The sequence below is a fragment of the Oncorhynchus kisutch genome, linkage group LG14, assembly GCF_002021735.2.
Source record: "Oncorhynchus kisutch isolate 150728-3 linkage group LG14, Okis_V2, whole genome shotgun sequence".
NCBI classification, from domain to species: Eukaryota; Metazoa; Chordata; class Actinopteri; order Salmoniformes; family Salmonidae; genus Oncorhynchus; species Oncorhynchus kisutch.
Window position 1 is genome coordinate 2041894 of NC_034187.2, and position 17807 is coordinate 2059700.

General features: G+C 48.5%; 1 protein-coding gene across 1 annotated transcript; it reads right to left on the minus strand.

Annotated features, from left to right (window-relative positions):
- Positions 1 to 2773: 2773 nt before the first annotated feature.
- On the minus strand, positions 2774 to 9486 carry ap5s1 (adaptor related protein complex 5 subunit sigma 1). The gene is made up of 3 exons (XM_020475123.2): positions 9153 to 9486; positions 7272 to 7563; positions 2774 to 3108 (listed from the first exon to the last, which is right to left on the minus strand). Exons 1-3 carry the CDS (start codon positions 9332 to 9334, stop codon positions 2980 to 2982), a joined length of 603 nt encoding a protein of 200 aa, XP_020330712.1. The 5' UTR covers positions 9335 to 9486; the 3' UTR covers positions 2774 to 2979.
- Positions 9487 to 17807: the final 8321 nt, after the last annotated feature.

A 17807-nucleotide genomic window follows, 5' to 3' on the forward strand; every position in this document is an offset into this window, starting at 1 on the left:
ATGGCAGTAATGGCCATTACTTCTACCATTACTACTGCCGTCACTACCATTACTACTGCCTTTAGTACTAACATTACTACTGCCGTCACTACCATTACTACTACCATTACTACTGCCTTTAGTACTAACATTACTACTGCCATTACTACTGCCGTCACTACCATTACTACTGCCGGCAGTAGTAATGGTAGTGACGGCAGTAGTAATGGCAGTAGTAATGGCAGTAGTAATGGCAGTAGTAATGTTAGTACTAAAGGCAGTAGTAATGGTAGTAATGGCAGTAGTAATGGTAGTGACGGCAGTAGTGGTGGTAGTGACGGCAGTAGTGGTGGTAGTGACGGCAGTAGTGGTGGTAGTGACGGCAGTAGTAATGGTAGTAATGGCAGTAGTAATGGTAGTGACGGCAGTAGTAATGGTAGTGACAGCAGTAGTAATGGTAGTGACAGCAGTAGTAATGGTAGTAACAGCAGTAGTAATGGTAGTGACAGCAGTAGTAATGGTAGTAGTAATGGCAGTAGTAATGGCAGTAGTAATGGTAGTAGTAATGCCAGTAGTAACGGCAGTGACGGCAGTAGTGATGGTAGTAACAGCAGTAGTAATGGTAGTGACAGCAGTGTAATGGTAGTGACAGCAGTAGTAATGGTAGTAACAGCAGTAGTAATGGTAGTGACAGCAGTAGTAATGGTAGTGACAGCAGTAGTAATGGTAGTAGTAATGGCAGTAGTAATGGTAGTAGTAATGTTAGTACTAAAGGCAGTAGTAATGGTAGTGACAGCAGTAGTAATGGTAGTGACAGCAGTAGTAATGGTAGTGACAGCAGTAGTAATGGTAGTAGTAATGGTAGTAATGGTAGTAGTAATGGTAGTAATGGCAGTAGTAATGGTAGTAATGGCAGTAGTAATGGTAGTGACAGCAGTAGTAATGGTAGTGACATCAGTAGTAATGGTAGTGACAGCAGTAGTAAGGGTAGTAGTAATGGCAGTAGTAATGGCAGTAGTAATGGTAGTAGTAATGCCAGTAGTAACGGCAGTGACGGCAGTAGTAATGGTAGTAGTAATGGCATTGACAGCAGTAGTAATGGCAGTAGTAATGGTAGTAGTAATGGCAATAGTAATGGTAGTAGTAATGGCAGTAGTAATGGTAGTAGTAATGGTAGTAGTAATGGCAGGAGTAATGGTAGTAGTAATGGTAGTAGTAATGGCAGTAGTAATGGTAGTGACGGCAGTAGTAATGGTAGTAGTAATAGCAGTAGTGACGGCAGTAGTAATGGTAGTGACGGCAGTAGTAATGGCAGTGACGGCAGTAGTAATGGTAGTGACGGCAGTAGTAATGGTAGTAGTAATAGCAGTAGTAATGGTAGTGACAGCAGTAGTAATGGTAGTAGTAATAGCAGTAGTGACGGCAGTAGTAATGGTAGTGACGGCAGTAGTAATGGTCATGCCACCATTTCGTTGCTTTTTGAGAAGTGTAACTTGGTCCAATAACATTGTCATAAAGTGCACATGTTCAACTTAATGAAAAAATTGCTTTCCATACAGATGTTGTGTGGCGTACAGAGATGAGGTAGCCATTCAAAAATAATGTCATACACTTATTCCACACAGAGTGAGTCCATGCAACTCATTATGTGACTTGTTGAGCACATTTTTACTCCTGTAAAAACTTATTTAGACTTGACATAACAAACTTATTTAGACTTGACATAACAAAGGAGATGAATACTTATTGACTCAAGACATTTCAGATTTTCACTTTTAATTCATTTGTAAAAACTTCAAAAAAACTAAATTCCACTTTGACATTATGGGGTATTGTGTGTAGACCAGTGACACAAAATCTCAATTTAATACAATTTTAAATTCAAGCTGTAACACAAGAAAAGAGCTCTACCAATCAACACAGAGCTCTACCAATCAACACAGAGCTCTACCAATCAACACAGAGCTCTACCAATCAACACAGAGCTCTACCAATCAACACAGAGCTCTACCAATCAACACAGAGCTCTACCAATCAACACAGAGCTCTACCAATCAACACAGAGCTCTACCAATCAACACAGAGCTCTACCAATCAACACAGAGCTCTACCAATCAACAAAGAGCTCTACCAATCAACACAGAGCTCTACCAATCAACACAGAGCTCTACCAATCAACATAAAGCTCTACCAATCTCTAGAGATCTAACCCACTGTTCCCCGGCTCCCCGGTACATCACAGGTGGTGTCAGAGGAAGGCCTCAACAAATTGTCAAGGACTCCAGTCCTTGACAGTTTGCTACAGCATGGCAAGCTGTACCGGAGCGCCATGTCTGGGACCAAAAGGCTCCTGAACAGCTTCTACCCCCGAGCCATCAGACTGCTGAACAGTTAATCAAATGGCTACCTGGACTATTTGCATTGACCCCCCTCCCCCCTCCCACTCCCCCTTACTTTAGTAAATATTTTCTTAACTCTTATTTTTCTTTAAAATAGTTAAGGGCTTGTAAGTAAGCATTGCCCAGTAAGGCGTTTTTCAGCACGTGACAAATATATACCTCTGCCACAAAGGTTAATTTTCCATCTCCTGGATGGGTAAGGTCACAGACAAAGAGACAGTTCAGACACTCTTCAGGCCATAATTGAATGCAGCTTTGTGACAATAACAGTCTCTGTGTGATGGATAGTTGTGTCTTTCTGTTCTGGACCCCTCAGGTCAACTCACTTCCTGTTAGCCCGTGGTATCAACCCACTTCCTGTTTGCCCGTGGTATCAACCCACTTCCTGTTTGCCCGTGCTATCCCAAGGGAGAGAAGAGGAAGGTCCGTGTAGATCACTCCTATTCTCCAAGGGTAGTGTTCATTAGAGAGCGGCGTAATAAAAATGTTTTCAACATTAAGTTGAACAACAAGCTATTTGTTTTGTTTTTTAAGTTTGGATGGCATCTTGCCGTTTTCAGACCTTCTTTTTTGGCATAATACGCCATCCTCTCCTTCTCTCTCATTGGGCCATGTAATTAGCCAGCTCCTTCTCCAGACTCTGAGTGAAGCGATGGTTGAGGAACAGCAGCTGACCGTGTGGTAATAGACGGTGGAGCAGGACATCGATACGTTCACTCTTCAACAGGACCTGAAGAATAAAACAAAACTTTATTGGTCAAATGCAGAGAACACAACCGGTGCAAAACCTGCAAAATACTTCCTCTTTCTTCCAGAGAAACCAGGATCTTAAAAAACAAACAGGTCTGGAGAGAAATAAAACCCCAGAATGAAAGTTTACACACCCTAGCAGTTTCCACATTTTGCTGCCTTTCAATTACATCATAAAAGGGGAAAAAATATGAATTTCCTTTTATCGATCTACACCACATTTTCAAAGTTAAATAAATAAAAATATTCTCCAAATTATATATTTTTTTAAATGACAAAGATGCGTATGTCTTCACCCCCCTAGAGTTAATACTTCATAGAAGCACCTTTGGCAGCCATTACAGCTGTGAATCATTTTGAATAAGATTGTGCTAACTTTGCACAAATCTAAGGGCAACAATTATTTTGTGCTTTTCTCAAAAATTACTCAAGCTCAATACATTTAGTTGGGATAGAAATATTCTCAGATTTTAAAGTAAATTTAAGTCAGGAATGATTGCTGTACCCATCAGGAACATACAACACCTCTTGGGGGAAAAAATCTTCTGGTGTGTCTTTGGCATTAAACATTACATAATTGTCTCACTGGGAAATAAAAACTATGAGGGTTTTCAGAAGACAGGCAGGTTTTCCTCTAACTTTGTCCCTAGGATTTACTCATATTTATTTCAATCCTGACAAACTCCCCAGTCCCTGTCAGTGACAAGCATACCCATAACATGATGCTGTCACCACAATACCTGGAAACACTTAAAAGCTCTGCCTCACTCTTCTGAACACAAATGTTAATGCCAAAGAAACACCATAATGGCTTTCAAAGAAGTATTGAGTGTTCCTGAATGGTTTAGTCTCAGTTCTGACAAAAATTGGATTGAAAGTGAGAGATAAGGTTTGAATATTGCTTCAATCAGCAATTTTTGACAAAACAATGAACATTCAGTATTCACAGCCCTTTTCCACATTTTATTATGTTACATCCTCTTCTAAACTGGACAGGGAAAAAACATTTCTCTCATCAACACAAAACAAAAACAATGACAAAGAAAAAACAGGTTTCTAGACATTTATGTATAAATTATTTTAGGAAATATCACATTTATGTATTCAGACCCTTTACTCAGTACTTTGTTGAAGCGTCTTTGGCAGCAATTACAGCCTCGAGTCTTCTTGGGTTTGACGCTACAAGCTTGGCACACCTGTATTTGGGGAGTTTCTCCCATTCTTCTCTGCAGATCCTCTCAAGCTCTGTCAGGTTGGATGGGGAGTGTCGCTGCAAAGCTATTTTCAGGTCTCTCCAGAGATCTTAGATCGGGATCAAGTCGAGGCATTGGCTGGGCCACTCAAAGACATTCAGAGACCTGTCCCAAAGCCACTCCTGTGGTGTATTGTCTGTGTGCTTAGGGTCATTGCCCTGTTGGAAGGTGAACCTTCGCCCCAGTCTGAGGTCTTAAGCGCTCTGGGGCAGGTTTTCATCAAGGATCTCTCTGTACTTTGCTCCATTCATCATTTCCTCGATCCTGACTAGTCTCCCAGTCACTTCCGCTGAGAAACATCCCAACAGCATGATGCTGCCACCACCATGCTTCACCGTAGGGATGGTGCCAGGTTTCCTCCAGACCTGACGCTTGGCATTCAGGCCAAAGAATTCAATCTTGGTTTCATCAGACCAGAGAATCTTGTTTTTTATGGTCTGAGAGTCTTTAGGGACCTTTTGGCAAACTCTAAGCAGGTTGTCATGTACTGAGGAGTGGCTTCCATCTTGCCACTATACCATAAAGGCCTGATTGGTAGAGTGCTGCCGAGATGGTTATCCTTCTGGAAGGTTCTCCCATCTCTACAGAGGAACTCTGGAGCTCGTTCAGAGTAACCTTTGGGTTCTTGGTCACCTCCCTGACCAAGGCCCTTCTCCCCTGATTGCTCAGTTTGGCCGGTGGCCAGTCTTGGTGGTTCCATACTTCTTCAATTTAAGAATGTCTTGGGGACCTTATTTTGAGTCCCTTCCCCAGATCCGTGCCTCGACACAATCCTGTCTCAGAGGTCTAAGAGTAATCCCTTTGACCTCATGGCTTGGTTTTTGCTCTGACATGCACAGTCAACTGTGGACCTTATATCGACAGGTGTGTGCCTTTACAAATCATGTCCAATCAATTGAATTTACCACAGGTGGACTCCAATCAAGTTGACTGATTGATTGGTAAAGCCCCACCTTATCTCAGCTCACTGGTCACCTGTAGCACGTGCTCAAACAGGTATATTTCACTGGTCACCCCCAAAGCCAATTCCTACTTTGGCCGCCTTTCCTTCCAGTTCTCTGCTGTCAATGACTGGAACGAATAGCAAAAATCACTGAAGCTGGAGACTCATATCTCCCTCACTAACTTTAAGCACCAGCTGTCAGAGCAGCTCACAGATCACTGCACATAGCCCATCTGTAAATAGCCCATCCAAATACCTCATCCCCATACTGTTTTTTACACCCCAGTATCTCTACTTGCACACATCACTCCAATATTTAATTGCTAAATTGTAATTATCTCACCGCTATGGCCAATTTATTGCCTTACCTCCCTTATCCTACCTCATTTGCACACACAGTATATAGATTTTTCAACTGTATAATTGACTGTATGTTTTGTTTATTCCATGTGTAACTCTGTGTTGCACTGCTTTGCTTTATCTTGGCCAGGTCGCAGTTGTAAATGAGAACTTGTTCTCAACTGGCCTACCTGGTGAAATAAAGGTGAAATTAAATAAATAAATAAAAAGTTGTAGAAACATCTCAAGGATGATCAATGGAAACAGGATACACCTGAGCTCCATTTTGAGTCTCATAGCAGAGATTCTGAATAATACGGTTTTTTATTTTATACATTTGCAAAGATTGTTATTTTTTTAAACAATTTTTTCCCCAAGTGAGCAGGGTGAAGGCTAAGACCCAGTGGCCAGGGTGATGGCTAGGACCCAGTGGCCAGGGTGATGGCTAGGACCCATTGGCCAGGGTGAAGGCTAAGACCCAGTGGCCAGGGTGATGGCTAGGACCCAGTGGCCAGGGTGATGGCTAGGACCCAGTGGCCAGGGTGAAGGCTAGGACCCAGTGGCCTGGGTGAAGGCTAGGACCCAGTGGCCAGGGTGAAGGCTAGGACCCAGTGAGCAGGGTGACCAGGGGGAAGGCTAGGCCCCAGTGACCAGGGTGAAGGCTAGGACCCAGTGGCCAGGGTGAAGGCTAGGACCCATTGGCCAGGGTGAAGGCTAGGACCCATTGGCCAGGGTGAAGGCTAGGACCCAGTGGCCAGGGTGATGGCTAGGACCCAGTGGCCAGGGTGATGGCTAGGACCCAGTGGCCAGGGTGAAGGCTAGGACCCAGTGGCCTGGGTGAAGGCTAGGACCCAGTGGCCTGGGTGAAGGCTAGGACCCAGTGGCCAGGGTGAAGGCTAGGACCCAGTGAGCAGGGTGACCAGGGGGAAGGCTAGGCCCCAGTGACCAGGGTGAAGGCTAGGACCCAGTGGCCAGGGTGAAGGCTAGGACCCATTGGCCAGGGTGAAGGCTAGGACCCATTGGCCAGGGTGAAGGCTAGGACCCAGTGGCCAGGGTGAAGGCTAGGACCCAGTGGCCTGGGTGAAAGCTAGGACCCAGTGGCCTGGGTGAAGGCTAGGACCCAGTGGCCTGGGTGAAGGCTAGGACCCAGTGAGCAGGGTGAAGGCTAGGACCCAGTGAGCAGGGTGAAGGCTAGTCCCCGGTGACCAGGGTGAAGGCTAGGACCTAGTGACCAGGGTGAAGGCTAGGACCCAGTGACCAGGGTGAAGGCTAGGACCTAGTGACCAGGGTGAAGGCTAGGACCCAGTGACCAGGGTGAAGGCTAGGACCCAGTGACCAGGGTGAAGGCTAGGACCCAGTGACCAGGGTGAAGGCTAGGACCTAGTGACCAGGGTGAAGGCTAGGACCCAGTGACCAGGGTGAAGGCTAGGACCTAGTGACCAGGGTGAAGGCTAGGACCCAGTGACCAGGGTGAAGGCTAGGACCTAGTGACCAGGGTGAAGGCTAGGACCCAGTGACCAGGGTGAAGGCTAGGACCCAGTGACCAGGGTGAAGGCTAGGACCCAGTGACCAGGGTGAAGGCTAGGACCCAGTGACCACATCTCTCACCTCACTCCCCGACCCCAGCATGCGTAGATGTTCCAGACAGTGTCTGGTGATGCTCTTCAGGGTCCCCTCAGCCAGAAGCAGGTTCTCATGGGGCTCAGTGACCAGGGTGAAGGCTAGGCTCTGGACCCCCAGCCACAGAGCACTCCTCTCCCCAGCCCAGGGCTCTCCCCTCCCCAGCCGCTGAACCCCGCTGTCAGCCTCTTGGAGAGCCACCAGCTCCTCTCCCAGTACGGTCTCTACCAACACCCGGCCAGACGCCTCACGGGACAGGGTCACTGCACTACGCACCTGCCTGAGAGAGGGATGGAGTAGAGAGAGGGATGGAGTAGAGAGAGGGATGGAGTAGAGAGAGGGATGGAGTAGAGAGCGGAATGGAGTAGAGAGAGAGAGAGTTATTTTACCTGCTAGCAACACCCGGCATGAGCAACACAGGACTGGGTCACTGCACTACGCACCTGCCTGAGAGACAGAGATGGTATTATGGAAAGAGAGAGAAAGTTTGGTCGACACAGACAGTTAGCAACGAGCCCTCGGGAGAGCCGGTGTCCCTCCAGTAGTCGAGCGACAGCTTTTTCGCCCATCGTGTCATTCACGGGGAGCCAGCGATAGCCAACTCTGTCAAGCAGCAGCCCTCCTCCCCACCGGCCACCACACAACAGCTGCTAGTCGGAGGCAAGTCGCTTTTTTCAACATCAAGCCAGCAGCGCGCCTACTTCCTGTCGCCACTTATGTTGATATATGTATAGATTATGCTATGAGTGTGGGCTACCACCCAGCAATGCAAATCACGTCTTGAATTGCAAACTCCCCTCGCCTGCTGGAGGTAGGAATGTATAGCCTTGGGCGTAGTGAAGGCAGAACATAACACAGGGGGAATGTTTTCTACCAACTGGGTACCAACTGGCACCCTATTCCCTATATAGTACACTACTGTTGACCAGAGCCCTATTCCCTATATAGAACACTACTGTTGACCAGGGCCCTATTCCCTATAGAGTACACTACTGTTGACCAGGGCCCTATTCCCTATATAGAACACTACTGTTGACCAGGGCCCTATTGCCTATATAGTACACTACTGTTGACCAGGGCCCTATTCCCTATATAGTGCACTACTGTTGATCAGAGCCCTATTCCCTATATAGTACACTACTGTTGACCAGGGCCCTATTCCCTATATAGTACACTACTGTTGACCAGAGCCCTATTCCCTATAGAGTACACTACTGTTGACCAGGGCCCTATTCCCTATATAGTACACTACTGTTGACCAGGGCCCTATTCCCTATATAGTACACTACTGTTGACCAGGGCCCTATTCCCTATAGAGTACACTACTGTTGACCAGGGCCCTATTCCCTATATAGTACACTACTGTTGACCAGGGCCCTATTCCCTATATAGTACACTACTGTTGACCAGGGCCCTATTCCCTATATAGTACACTACTGTTGACCAGGGCCCTATTCCCTATAGAGTACACTACTGTTGACCAGGGCCCTATTCCCTATATAGTGCACTACTGTTGACCAGGGCCCTATTCCCTATATAGTACACTACTGTTGACCAGGGCCCTATTCCCTACATAGTGCACTACTGTTGACCAGGACCCTATTCCCTATATAGAACACTACTGTTGACCAGGGCCCTATTCCCTATATAGAACACTACTGTTGACCAGAGCCCTATAGAACCCTATTCCCTATATAGTGCACTACTGTTGACGATGACCTACTTACAGTATTGTGCATTCAAAGAAGCTCACGCAGTCACGTTCATATTTGACATTACAGGATTGTCACGTTAGTGGATTCGCCTGTATGTCAAAACTACATGCAACAACATTGTATTTCTAGTACAGGTTCCAGGACCGGGGCTCACCTCGCCACCACCGCTACCTTCTCATTTTGCAGAAGCCGCCTCTGTTCCGGTCCCAGTTCACTGTCCGCCCCAGTCAGCGCGCCCTCCTCCGGTCCAAACACACGGGAGTAGAGCACGCGGCTCTCCCCGGGGGCCAGAGTGCTTACCGGGTTAACGGTATGGATCAGGAAACATTGAACCATGGTGTCGCTGTGTGACTTAATGAACTAAGATATCGATCTAGTTAGTCTTTCTCTGTCGATAACTACAGGGATGTCAGAATGCAAGGGCTTGTTACGCTTTGCTTCCTGGATTCGATCAGGTGACAAGACAGATGCAGTCATTTGGAGGCAACACTAGAGGGCGCCACTGTCCGAGTAGAGAGAGAGAGCATGAAGAAATGTGTTCATCGATTGAAACCGAATGAGTGGATCCGAATTTACCAGTGGTTTAGAAAGTACCCAATTGTCATACTTGAGTAAACGTAAAGATACTTTAATAGAAAATGACTCAAGTAAAAGTCAAACTACTTGGTTTTAAATATACTTAATTATCAAAAGTAAATGTAATTGCTAAAATATACATAAGTATCAAAATAATAAATAATAATAATAAATAATTTCAAAGTCCTGATATTAAGCACAGCACCGTGTTCTTGTTTTGGTTTAATTTACAGATAGCCAGGGGCCACTCTCCAACACTCCATTTACAAATGAATCATGTGTTTAGAAAGTCCTCCAGATCAGAGCTTACTGCCAGGAATGATTGGGATGTTCTCTGTTTAGTTTGTGAATTAGACCATTTTCCTGTCCTGCCAAGCTTTCAAAATGTAACGAGTACTTTTGTGTGTCAGGGGTAATATATGGAGTAAATAGTACATCATTTTCTTCAGGAATGTAGTGAAGTAAAAGTTGTCAAAAATATAAATAGAAAAGTACAGATGTTTTTACTTAGTACTTTACACCACTGTATTTTACTCAGAAAAAAACTAGATTCTTTATGTATCATATTATAGATTATGTATTGTGCTTTTCAGTTTACATTTAGGCCTAAATTCTACCTACAACAGGCCTAAATCCCTGTAGTTAAATTCTACCTACAACAGGCCTAAATCCTACCTACAACAGGCCTAAATCCTACCTACAACAGGCCTAAATTCTACCTACAACAGGCCTAAATCATACCTATAACATGCCTAAATTCAACCTACAACATGCCTAAATCCTACCTACAACAGGCCTAAATCCTACCTACAACATGCCTAAATTCTACACTGTTTTTTCTATTTATTTTATTGAGTATGTCGGTTAAGAACAAATTCTTATTTTCAATGACGGCCTAGGAACAGTGGGTTAGCTGTTCAGGGGCAGAACGACAGGGATTCAATCTTGCAACCTTTCGGTTACTAGTCCAACGCTCTACACTCTAACCACTAGCCTACCTGCCACCCCTACACTCTAACCACTAGGCTACCTGCCTCCTCTATACTCTAACCACTAGGCTCCCTGCCGCCCCTACACTCTAACCACTAGGCTACCTGCCTCCCCTACACTCTAACCACTAGGCTACCTGCCGCCCCTACACTCTAACCACTAGGCTACCTGCCACCTCTACACTCTAACCACTAGTCTACCTGCCTCCCCTACACTCTAACCACTAGTCTACCTGCCTCCTCTACACTCTAACCACTAGGCTACCTGCCTCCTCTACACTCTAACCACTAGACTACCTGCCTCCTCTACACTCTAACCACTAGTCTACCTACCACCTCTACACTCTAACCACTAGGCTACCTGCCGCCCCTAAACTCTAACCACTAGGCTACCTGCCTCCTCTACACTCTAACCACTAGGCTACCTGCCTCCTCTACACTCTAACCACTAGACTACCTGCCTCCTCTACACTCTAACCACTAGACTACCTGCCTCCTCTACACTCTAACCACTAGGCTACCTGCCTCCTCTACACTCTAACCACTAGGCTACCTGCCTCCTCTACACTCTAACCACTAGGCTAACTGCCTCCTCTACACTCTAACCACTAGGCTACCTGCCTCCTCTACACTCTAACCACTAGGCTACCTGCCTCCTCTACACTCTAACCAGTAGGCTACCTGCCTCCTCTACACTCTAACCACTAGGCTACCTACCTCCTCTACACTCTAACCACTAGTCTACCTACCACCTCTACACTCTAACCACTAGGCTACCTGCCGCCCCTACACTCTAACCACTAGGCTACCTGCCTCCTCTACACTCTAACCACTAGGCTACCTGCCTCCTCTACACTCTAACCACTAGTCTACCTGCCTCCCCTACACTCTAACCACTAGACTACCTGCCTCCTCTACACTCTAACCACTAGGCTACCTGCCACCTCTACACTCTAACCACTAGGCTACCTGCCACCTCTACACTCTAACCACTAGGCTACCTGCCTCCCCTACACTCTAACCACTAGGCTACCTGCCTCCCCTACACTCTAACCACTAGGCTACCTGCCTCCTCTACACTCTAACCACTAGGCTACCTGCCTCCCCTACACTCTAACCACTAGGCTACCTGCCTCCCCTACACTCTAACCACTAGGCTACCTGCCTCCTCTACACTCTAACCACTAGGCTACCCTGCCGCCCCTACACTCTAACCACTAGACTACCTGCCTCCTCTACACTCTAACCACTAGGCTACCTGCCACCTCTACACTCTAACCACTAGACTACCTGCCTCCTCTACACTCTAACCACTAGGCTACCTGCCTCCTCTACACTCTAACCACTAGGCTACCTGCCGCCCCTACACTCTAACCACTAGGCTACCTGCCTCCTCTACACTCTAACCACTAGGCTACCTGCCACCTCTACACTCTAACCACTAGTCTACCTGCCTCCCCTACACTCTAACCACTAGTCTACCTGCCTCCTCTACACTCTAACCACTAGGCTACCTGCCGCCCCTACACTCTAACCACTAGGCTACCTGCCTCCTCTACACTCTAACCACTAGGCTACCTGCCACCTCTACACTCTAACCAATAGTCTACCTGCCTCCCCTACACTCTAACCACTAGTCTACCTGCCTCCCCTACACTCTAACCACTAGACTACCTGCCTCCTCTACACTCTAACCACTAGGCTACCTGCCTCCTCTACACTCTAACCACTAGGCTACCTGCCTCCTCTACACTCTAACCACTAGGCTACCTGCCACCTCTACACTCTAACCACTAGACTACCTGCCTCCTCTACACTCTAACCACTAGGCTACCTGCCTCCTCTACACTCTAACCACTAGACTACCTGCCTCCTCTACACTCTAACCACTAGTCTACCTACCACCTCTACACTCTAACCACTAGGCTACCTGCCGCCCCTACACTCTAACCACTAGGCTACCTGCCTCCTCTACACTCTAACCACTAGGCTACCTGCCTCCTCTACACTCTAACCACTAGACTACCTGCCTCCTCTACACTCTAACCACTAGACTACCTGCCTCCTCTACACTCTAACCACTAGGCTACCTGCCTCCTCTACACTCTAACCACTAGGCTACCTGCCTCCTCTACACTCTAACCACTAGTCTACCTGCCTCCTCTACACTCTAACCACTAGGCTACCTGCCGCCCCTACACTCTAACCACTAGGCTACCTGCCTCCTCTACACTCTAAACACTAGGCTACCTGCCACCTCTACACTCTAACCAATAGTCTACCTGCCTCCCCTACACTCTAACCACTAGTCTACCTGCCTCCCCTACACTCTAACCACTAGACTACCTGCCTCCTCTACACTCTAACCACTAGGCTACCTGCCTCCTCTACACTCTAACCACTAGGCTACCTGCCTCCCCTACACTCTAACCACTAGGCTACCTGCCTCCCCTACACTCTAACCACTAGGCTACCTGCCTCCTCTACACTCTAACCACTAGGCTACCCTGCCGCCCCTACACTCTAACCACTAGACTACCTGCCTCCTCTACACTCTAACCACTAGGCTACCTGCCACCTCTACACTCTAACCACTAGACTACCTGCCTCCTCTACACTCTAACCACTAGGCTACCTGCCTCCTCTACACTCTAACCACTAGTCTACCTGCCTCCCCTACACTCTAACCACTAGACTACCTGCCTCCTCTACACTCTAACCACTAGGCTACCTGCCACCTCTACACTCTAACCACTAGGCTACCTGCCACCTCTACACTCTAACCACTAGGCTACCTGCCTCCCCTACACTCTAACCACTAGGCTACCTGCCTCCCCTACACTCTAACCACTAGGCTACCTGCCTCCTCTACACTCTAACCACTAGGCTACCTGCCTCCCCTACACTCTAACCACTAGGCTACCTGCCTCCCCTACACTCTAACCACTAGGCTACCTGCCTCCTCTACACTCTAACCACTAGGCTACCTGCCGCCCCTACACTCTAACCACTAGGCTACCTGCCTCCTCTACACTCTAACCACTAGGCTACCTGCCACCTCTACACTCTAACCACTAGTCTACCTGCCTCCCCTACACTCTAACCACTAGTCTACCTGCCTCCCCTACACTCTAACCACTAGACTACCTGCCTCCTCTACACTCTAACCACTAGGCTACCTGCCTCCTCTACACTCTAACCACTAGGCTACCTGCCTCCTCTACACTCTAACCACTAGGCTACCTGCCACCTCTACACTCTAACCACTAGGCTACCTGCCGCCCCTACACTCTAACCACTAGGCTACCTGCCTCCTCTACACTCTAACCACTAGGCTACCTGCCTCCTCTACACTCTAACCACTAGGCTACCTGCCACCTCTACACTCTAACCAATAGTCTACCTGCCTCCCCTACACTCTAACCACTAGTCTACCTGCCTCCCCTACACTCTAACCACTAGACTACCTGCCTCCTCTACACTCTAACCACTAGGCTACCTGCCACCTCTACACTCTAACCACTAGACTACCTGCCTCCTCTACACTCTAACCACTAGGCTACCTGCCTCCTCTACACTCTAACCACTAGTCTACCTGCCTCCCCTACACTCTAACCACTAGACTACCTGCCTCCTCTACACTCTAACCACTAGGCTACCTGCCACCTCTACACTCTAACCACTAGGCTACCTGCCACCTCTACACTCTAACCACTAGGCTACCTGCCTCCCCTACACTCTAACCACTAGGCTACCTGCCTCCCCTACACTCTAACCACTAGGCTACCTGCCTCCTCTACACTCTAACCACTAGGCTACCTGCCTCCCCTACACTCTAACCACTAGGCTACCTGCCTCCCCTACACTCTAACCACTAGGCTACCTGCCTCCTCTACACTCTAACCACTAGGCTACCTGCCGCCCCTACACTCTAACCACTAGGCTACCTGCCTCCTCTACACTCTAACCACTAGGCTACCTGCCACCTCTACACTCTAACCACTAGTCTACCTGCCTCCCCTACACTCTAACCACTAGTCTACCTGCCTCCCCTACACTCTAACCACTAGACTACCTGCCTCCTCTACACTCTAACCACTAGGCTACCTGCCTCCTCTACACTCTAACCACTAGGCTACCTGCCTCCTCTACACTCTAACCACTAGGCTACCTGCCTCCTCTACACTCTAACCACTAGGCTACCTGCCACCTCTACACTCTAACCAATAGTCTACCTGCCTCCCCTACACTCTAACCACTAGTCTACCTGCCTCCCCTACACTCTAACCACTAGACTACCTGCCTCCTCTACACTCTAACCACTAGGCTACCTGCCTCCTCTACACTCTAACCACTAGGCTACCTGCCTCCTCTACACTCTAACCACTAGGCTACCTGCCACCTCTACACTCTAACCACTAGACTACCTGCCTCCTCTACACTCTAACCACTAGGCTACCTGCCTCCTCTACACTCTAACCACTAGACTACCTGCCTCCTCTACACTCTAACCACTAGTCTACCTACCACCTCTACACTCTAACCACTAGGCTACCTGCCGCCCCTACACTCTAACCACTAGGCTACCTGCCTCCTCTACACTCTAACCACTAGGCTACCTGCCACCTCTACACTCTAACCAATAGTCTACCTGCCTCCCCTACACTCTAACCACTAGTCTACCTGCCTCCCCTACACTCTAACCACTAGACTACCTGCCTCCTCTACACTCTAACCACTAGGCTACCTGCCTCCTCTACACTCTAACCACTAGGCTACCTGCCTCCTCTACACTCTAACCACTAGGCTACCTGCCACCTCTACACTCTAACCACTAGACTACCTGCCTCCTCTACACTCTAACCACTAGGCTACCTGCCTCCTCTACACTCTAACCACTAGACTACCTGCCTCCTCTACACTCTAACCACTAGTCTACCTACCACCTCTACACTCTAACCACTAGGCTACCTGCCGCCCCTACACTCTAACCACTAGGCTACCTGCCTCCTCTACACTCTAACCACTAGGCTACCTGCCTCCTCTACACTCTAACCACTAGACTACCTGCCTCCTCTACACTCTAACCACTAGACTACCTGCCTCCTCTACACTCTAACCACTAGGCTACCTGCCTCCTCTACACTCTAACCACTAGTCTACCTGCCTCCTCTACACTCTAACCACTAGGCTACCTGCCGCCCCTACACTCTAACCACTAGGCTACCTGCCTCCTCTACACTCTAAACACTAGGCTACCTGCCACCTCTACACTCTAACCAATAGTCTACCTGCCTCCCCTACACTCTAACCACTAGTCTACCTGCCTCCCCTACACTCTAACCACTAGACTACCTGCCTCCTCTACACTCTAACCACTAGGCTACCTGCCTCCTCTACACTCTAACCACTAGGCTACCTGCCTCCTCTACACTCTAACCACTAGGCTACCTGCCACCTCTACACTCTAACCACTAGACTACCTGCCTCCTCTACACTCTAACCACTAGGCTACCTGCCTCCTCTACACTCTAACCACTAGACTACCTGCCTCCTCTACACTCTAACCACTAGTCTACCTACCACCTCTACACTCTAACCACTAGGCTACCTGCCACCCCTACACTCTAACCACTAGGCTACCTGCCTCCTCTACACTCTAACCACTAGGCTACCTGCCTCCTCTACACTCTAACCACTAGACTACCTGCCTCCTCTACACTCTAACCACTAGACTACCTGCCTCCTCTACACTCTAACCACTAGGCTACCTGCCTCCTCTACACTCTAACCACTAGGCTACCTGCCTCCTCTACACTCTAACCACTAGGCTACCTGCCTCCTCTACACTCTAACCACTAGGCTACCTGCCTCCTCTACACTCTAACCACTAGGCTACCTGCCTCCTCTACACTCTAACCAGTAGGCTACCTGCCTCCTCTACACTCTAACCACTAGGCTACCTACCTCCTCTACACTCTAACCACTAGACTACCTGCCTCCCCTACACTCTAACCACTAGACTACCTGCCTCCTCTACACTCTAACCACTAGGCTACCTGCCGCCCCTACACTCTAACCACTAGGCTACCTGCCTCCTCTACACTCTAACCACTAGGCTACCTGCCTCCTCTACACTCTAACCACTAGACTACCTGCCTCCTCTACACTCTAACCACTAGGCTACCTGCCACCTCTACACTCTAACCACTAGACTACCTGCCACCTCTACACTCTAACCACTAGACTACCTGCCTCCTCTACACTCTAACCACTAGGCTACCTGCCACCTCTACACTCTAACCAATAGTCTACCTGCCTCCCCTACACTCTAACCACTAGTCTACCTGCCTCCCCTACACTCTAACCACTAGACTACCTGCCTCCTCTACACTCTAACCACTAGGCTACCTGCCACCTCTACACTCTAACCACTAGGCTACCTGCCACCTCTACACTCTAACCACTAGGCTACCTGCCTCCCCTACACTCTAACCACTAGGCTACCTGCCTCCCCTACACTCTAACCACTAGGCTACCTGCCTCCTCTACACTCTAACCACTAGGCTACCTGCCTCCCCTACACTCTAACCACTAGGCTACCTGCCTCCCCTACACTCTAACCACTAGGCTACCTGCCTCCTCTACACTCTAACCACTAGGCTACCCTGCCGCCCCTACACTCTAACCACTAGACTACCTGCCTCCTCTACACTCTAACCACTAGGCTACCTGCCACCTCTACACTCTAACCACTAGACTACCTGCCTCCTCTACACTCTAACCACTAGGCTACCTGCCTCCTCTACACTCTAACCACTAGGCTACCTGCCGCCCCTACACTCTAACCACTAGGCTACCTGCCTCCTCTACACTCTAACCACTAGGCTACCTGCCACCTCTACACTCTAACCACTAGTCTACCTGCCTCCCCTACACTCTAACCACTAGTCTACCTGCCTCCTCTACACTCTAACCACTAGGCTACCTGCCGCCCCTACACTCTAACCACTAGGCTACCTGCCTCCTCTACACTCTAACCACTAGGCTACCTGCCACCTCTACACTCTAACCAATAGTCTACCTGCCTCCCCTACACTCTAACCACTAGTCTACCTGCCTCCCCTACACTCTAACCACTAGACTACCTGCCTCCTCTACACTCTAACCACTAGGCTACCTGCCTCCTCTACACTCTAACCACTAGGCTACCTGCCTCCTCTACACTCTAACCACTAGGCTAC

Excerpts from the sequence above, each read along its gene's own strand:
- ap5s1 (XM_020475123.2), bottom strand. The coding sequence starts at position 9,334 with ATGGTTCAATGTTTCCTGATCCATACCGTTAACCCGGTAAGCACTCTG. Across the intron at positions 7,564-9,152 it reads AAGGTAGCGGTGGTGGCGAG|GCAGGTGCGTAGTGCAGTGA; the intron begins GTGAGCCCCGGT and ends TCCCTCTCTCAG. Across the intron at positions 3,109-7,271 it reads TGCTGGGGTCGGGGAGTGAG|GTCCTGTTGAAGAGTGAACG; the intron begins GTGAGAGATGTG and ends TTTATTCTTCAG.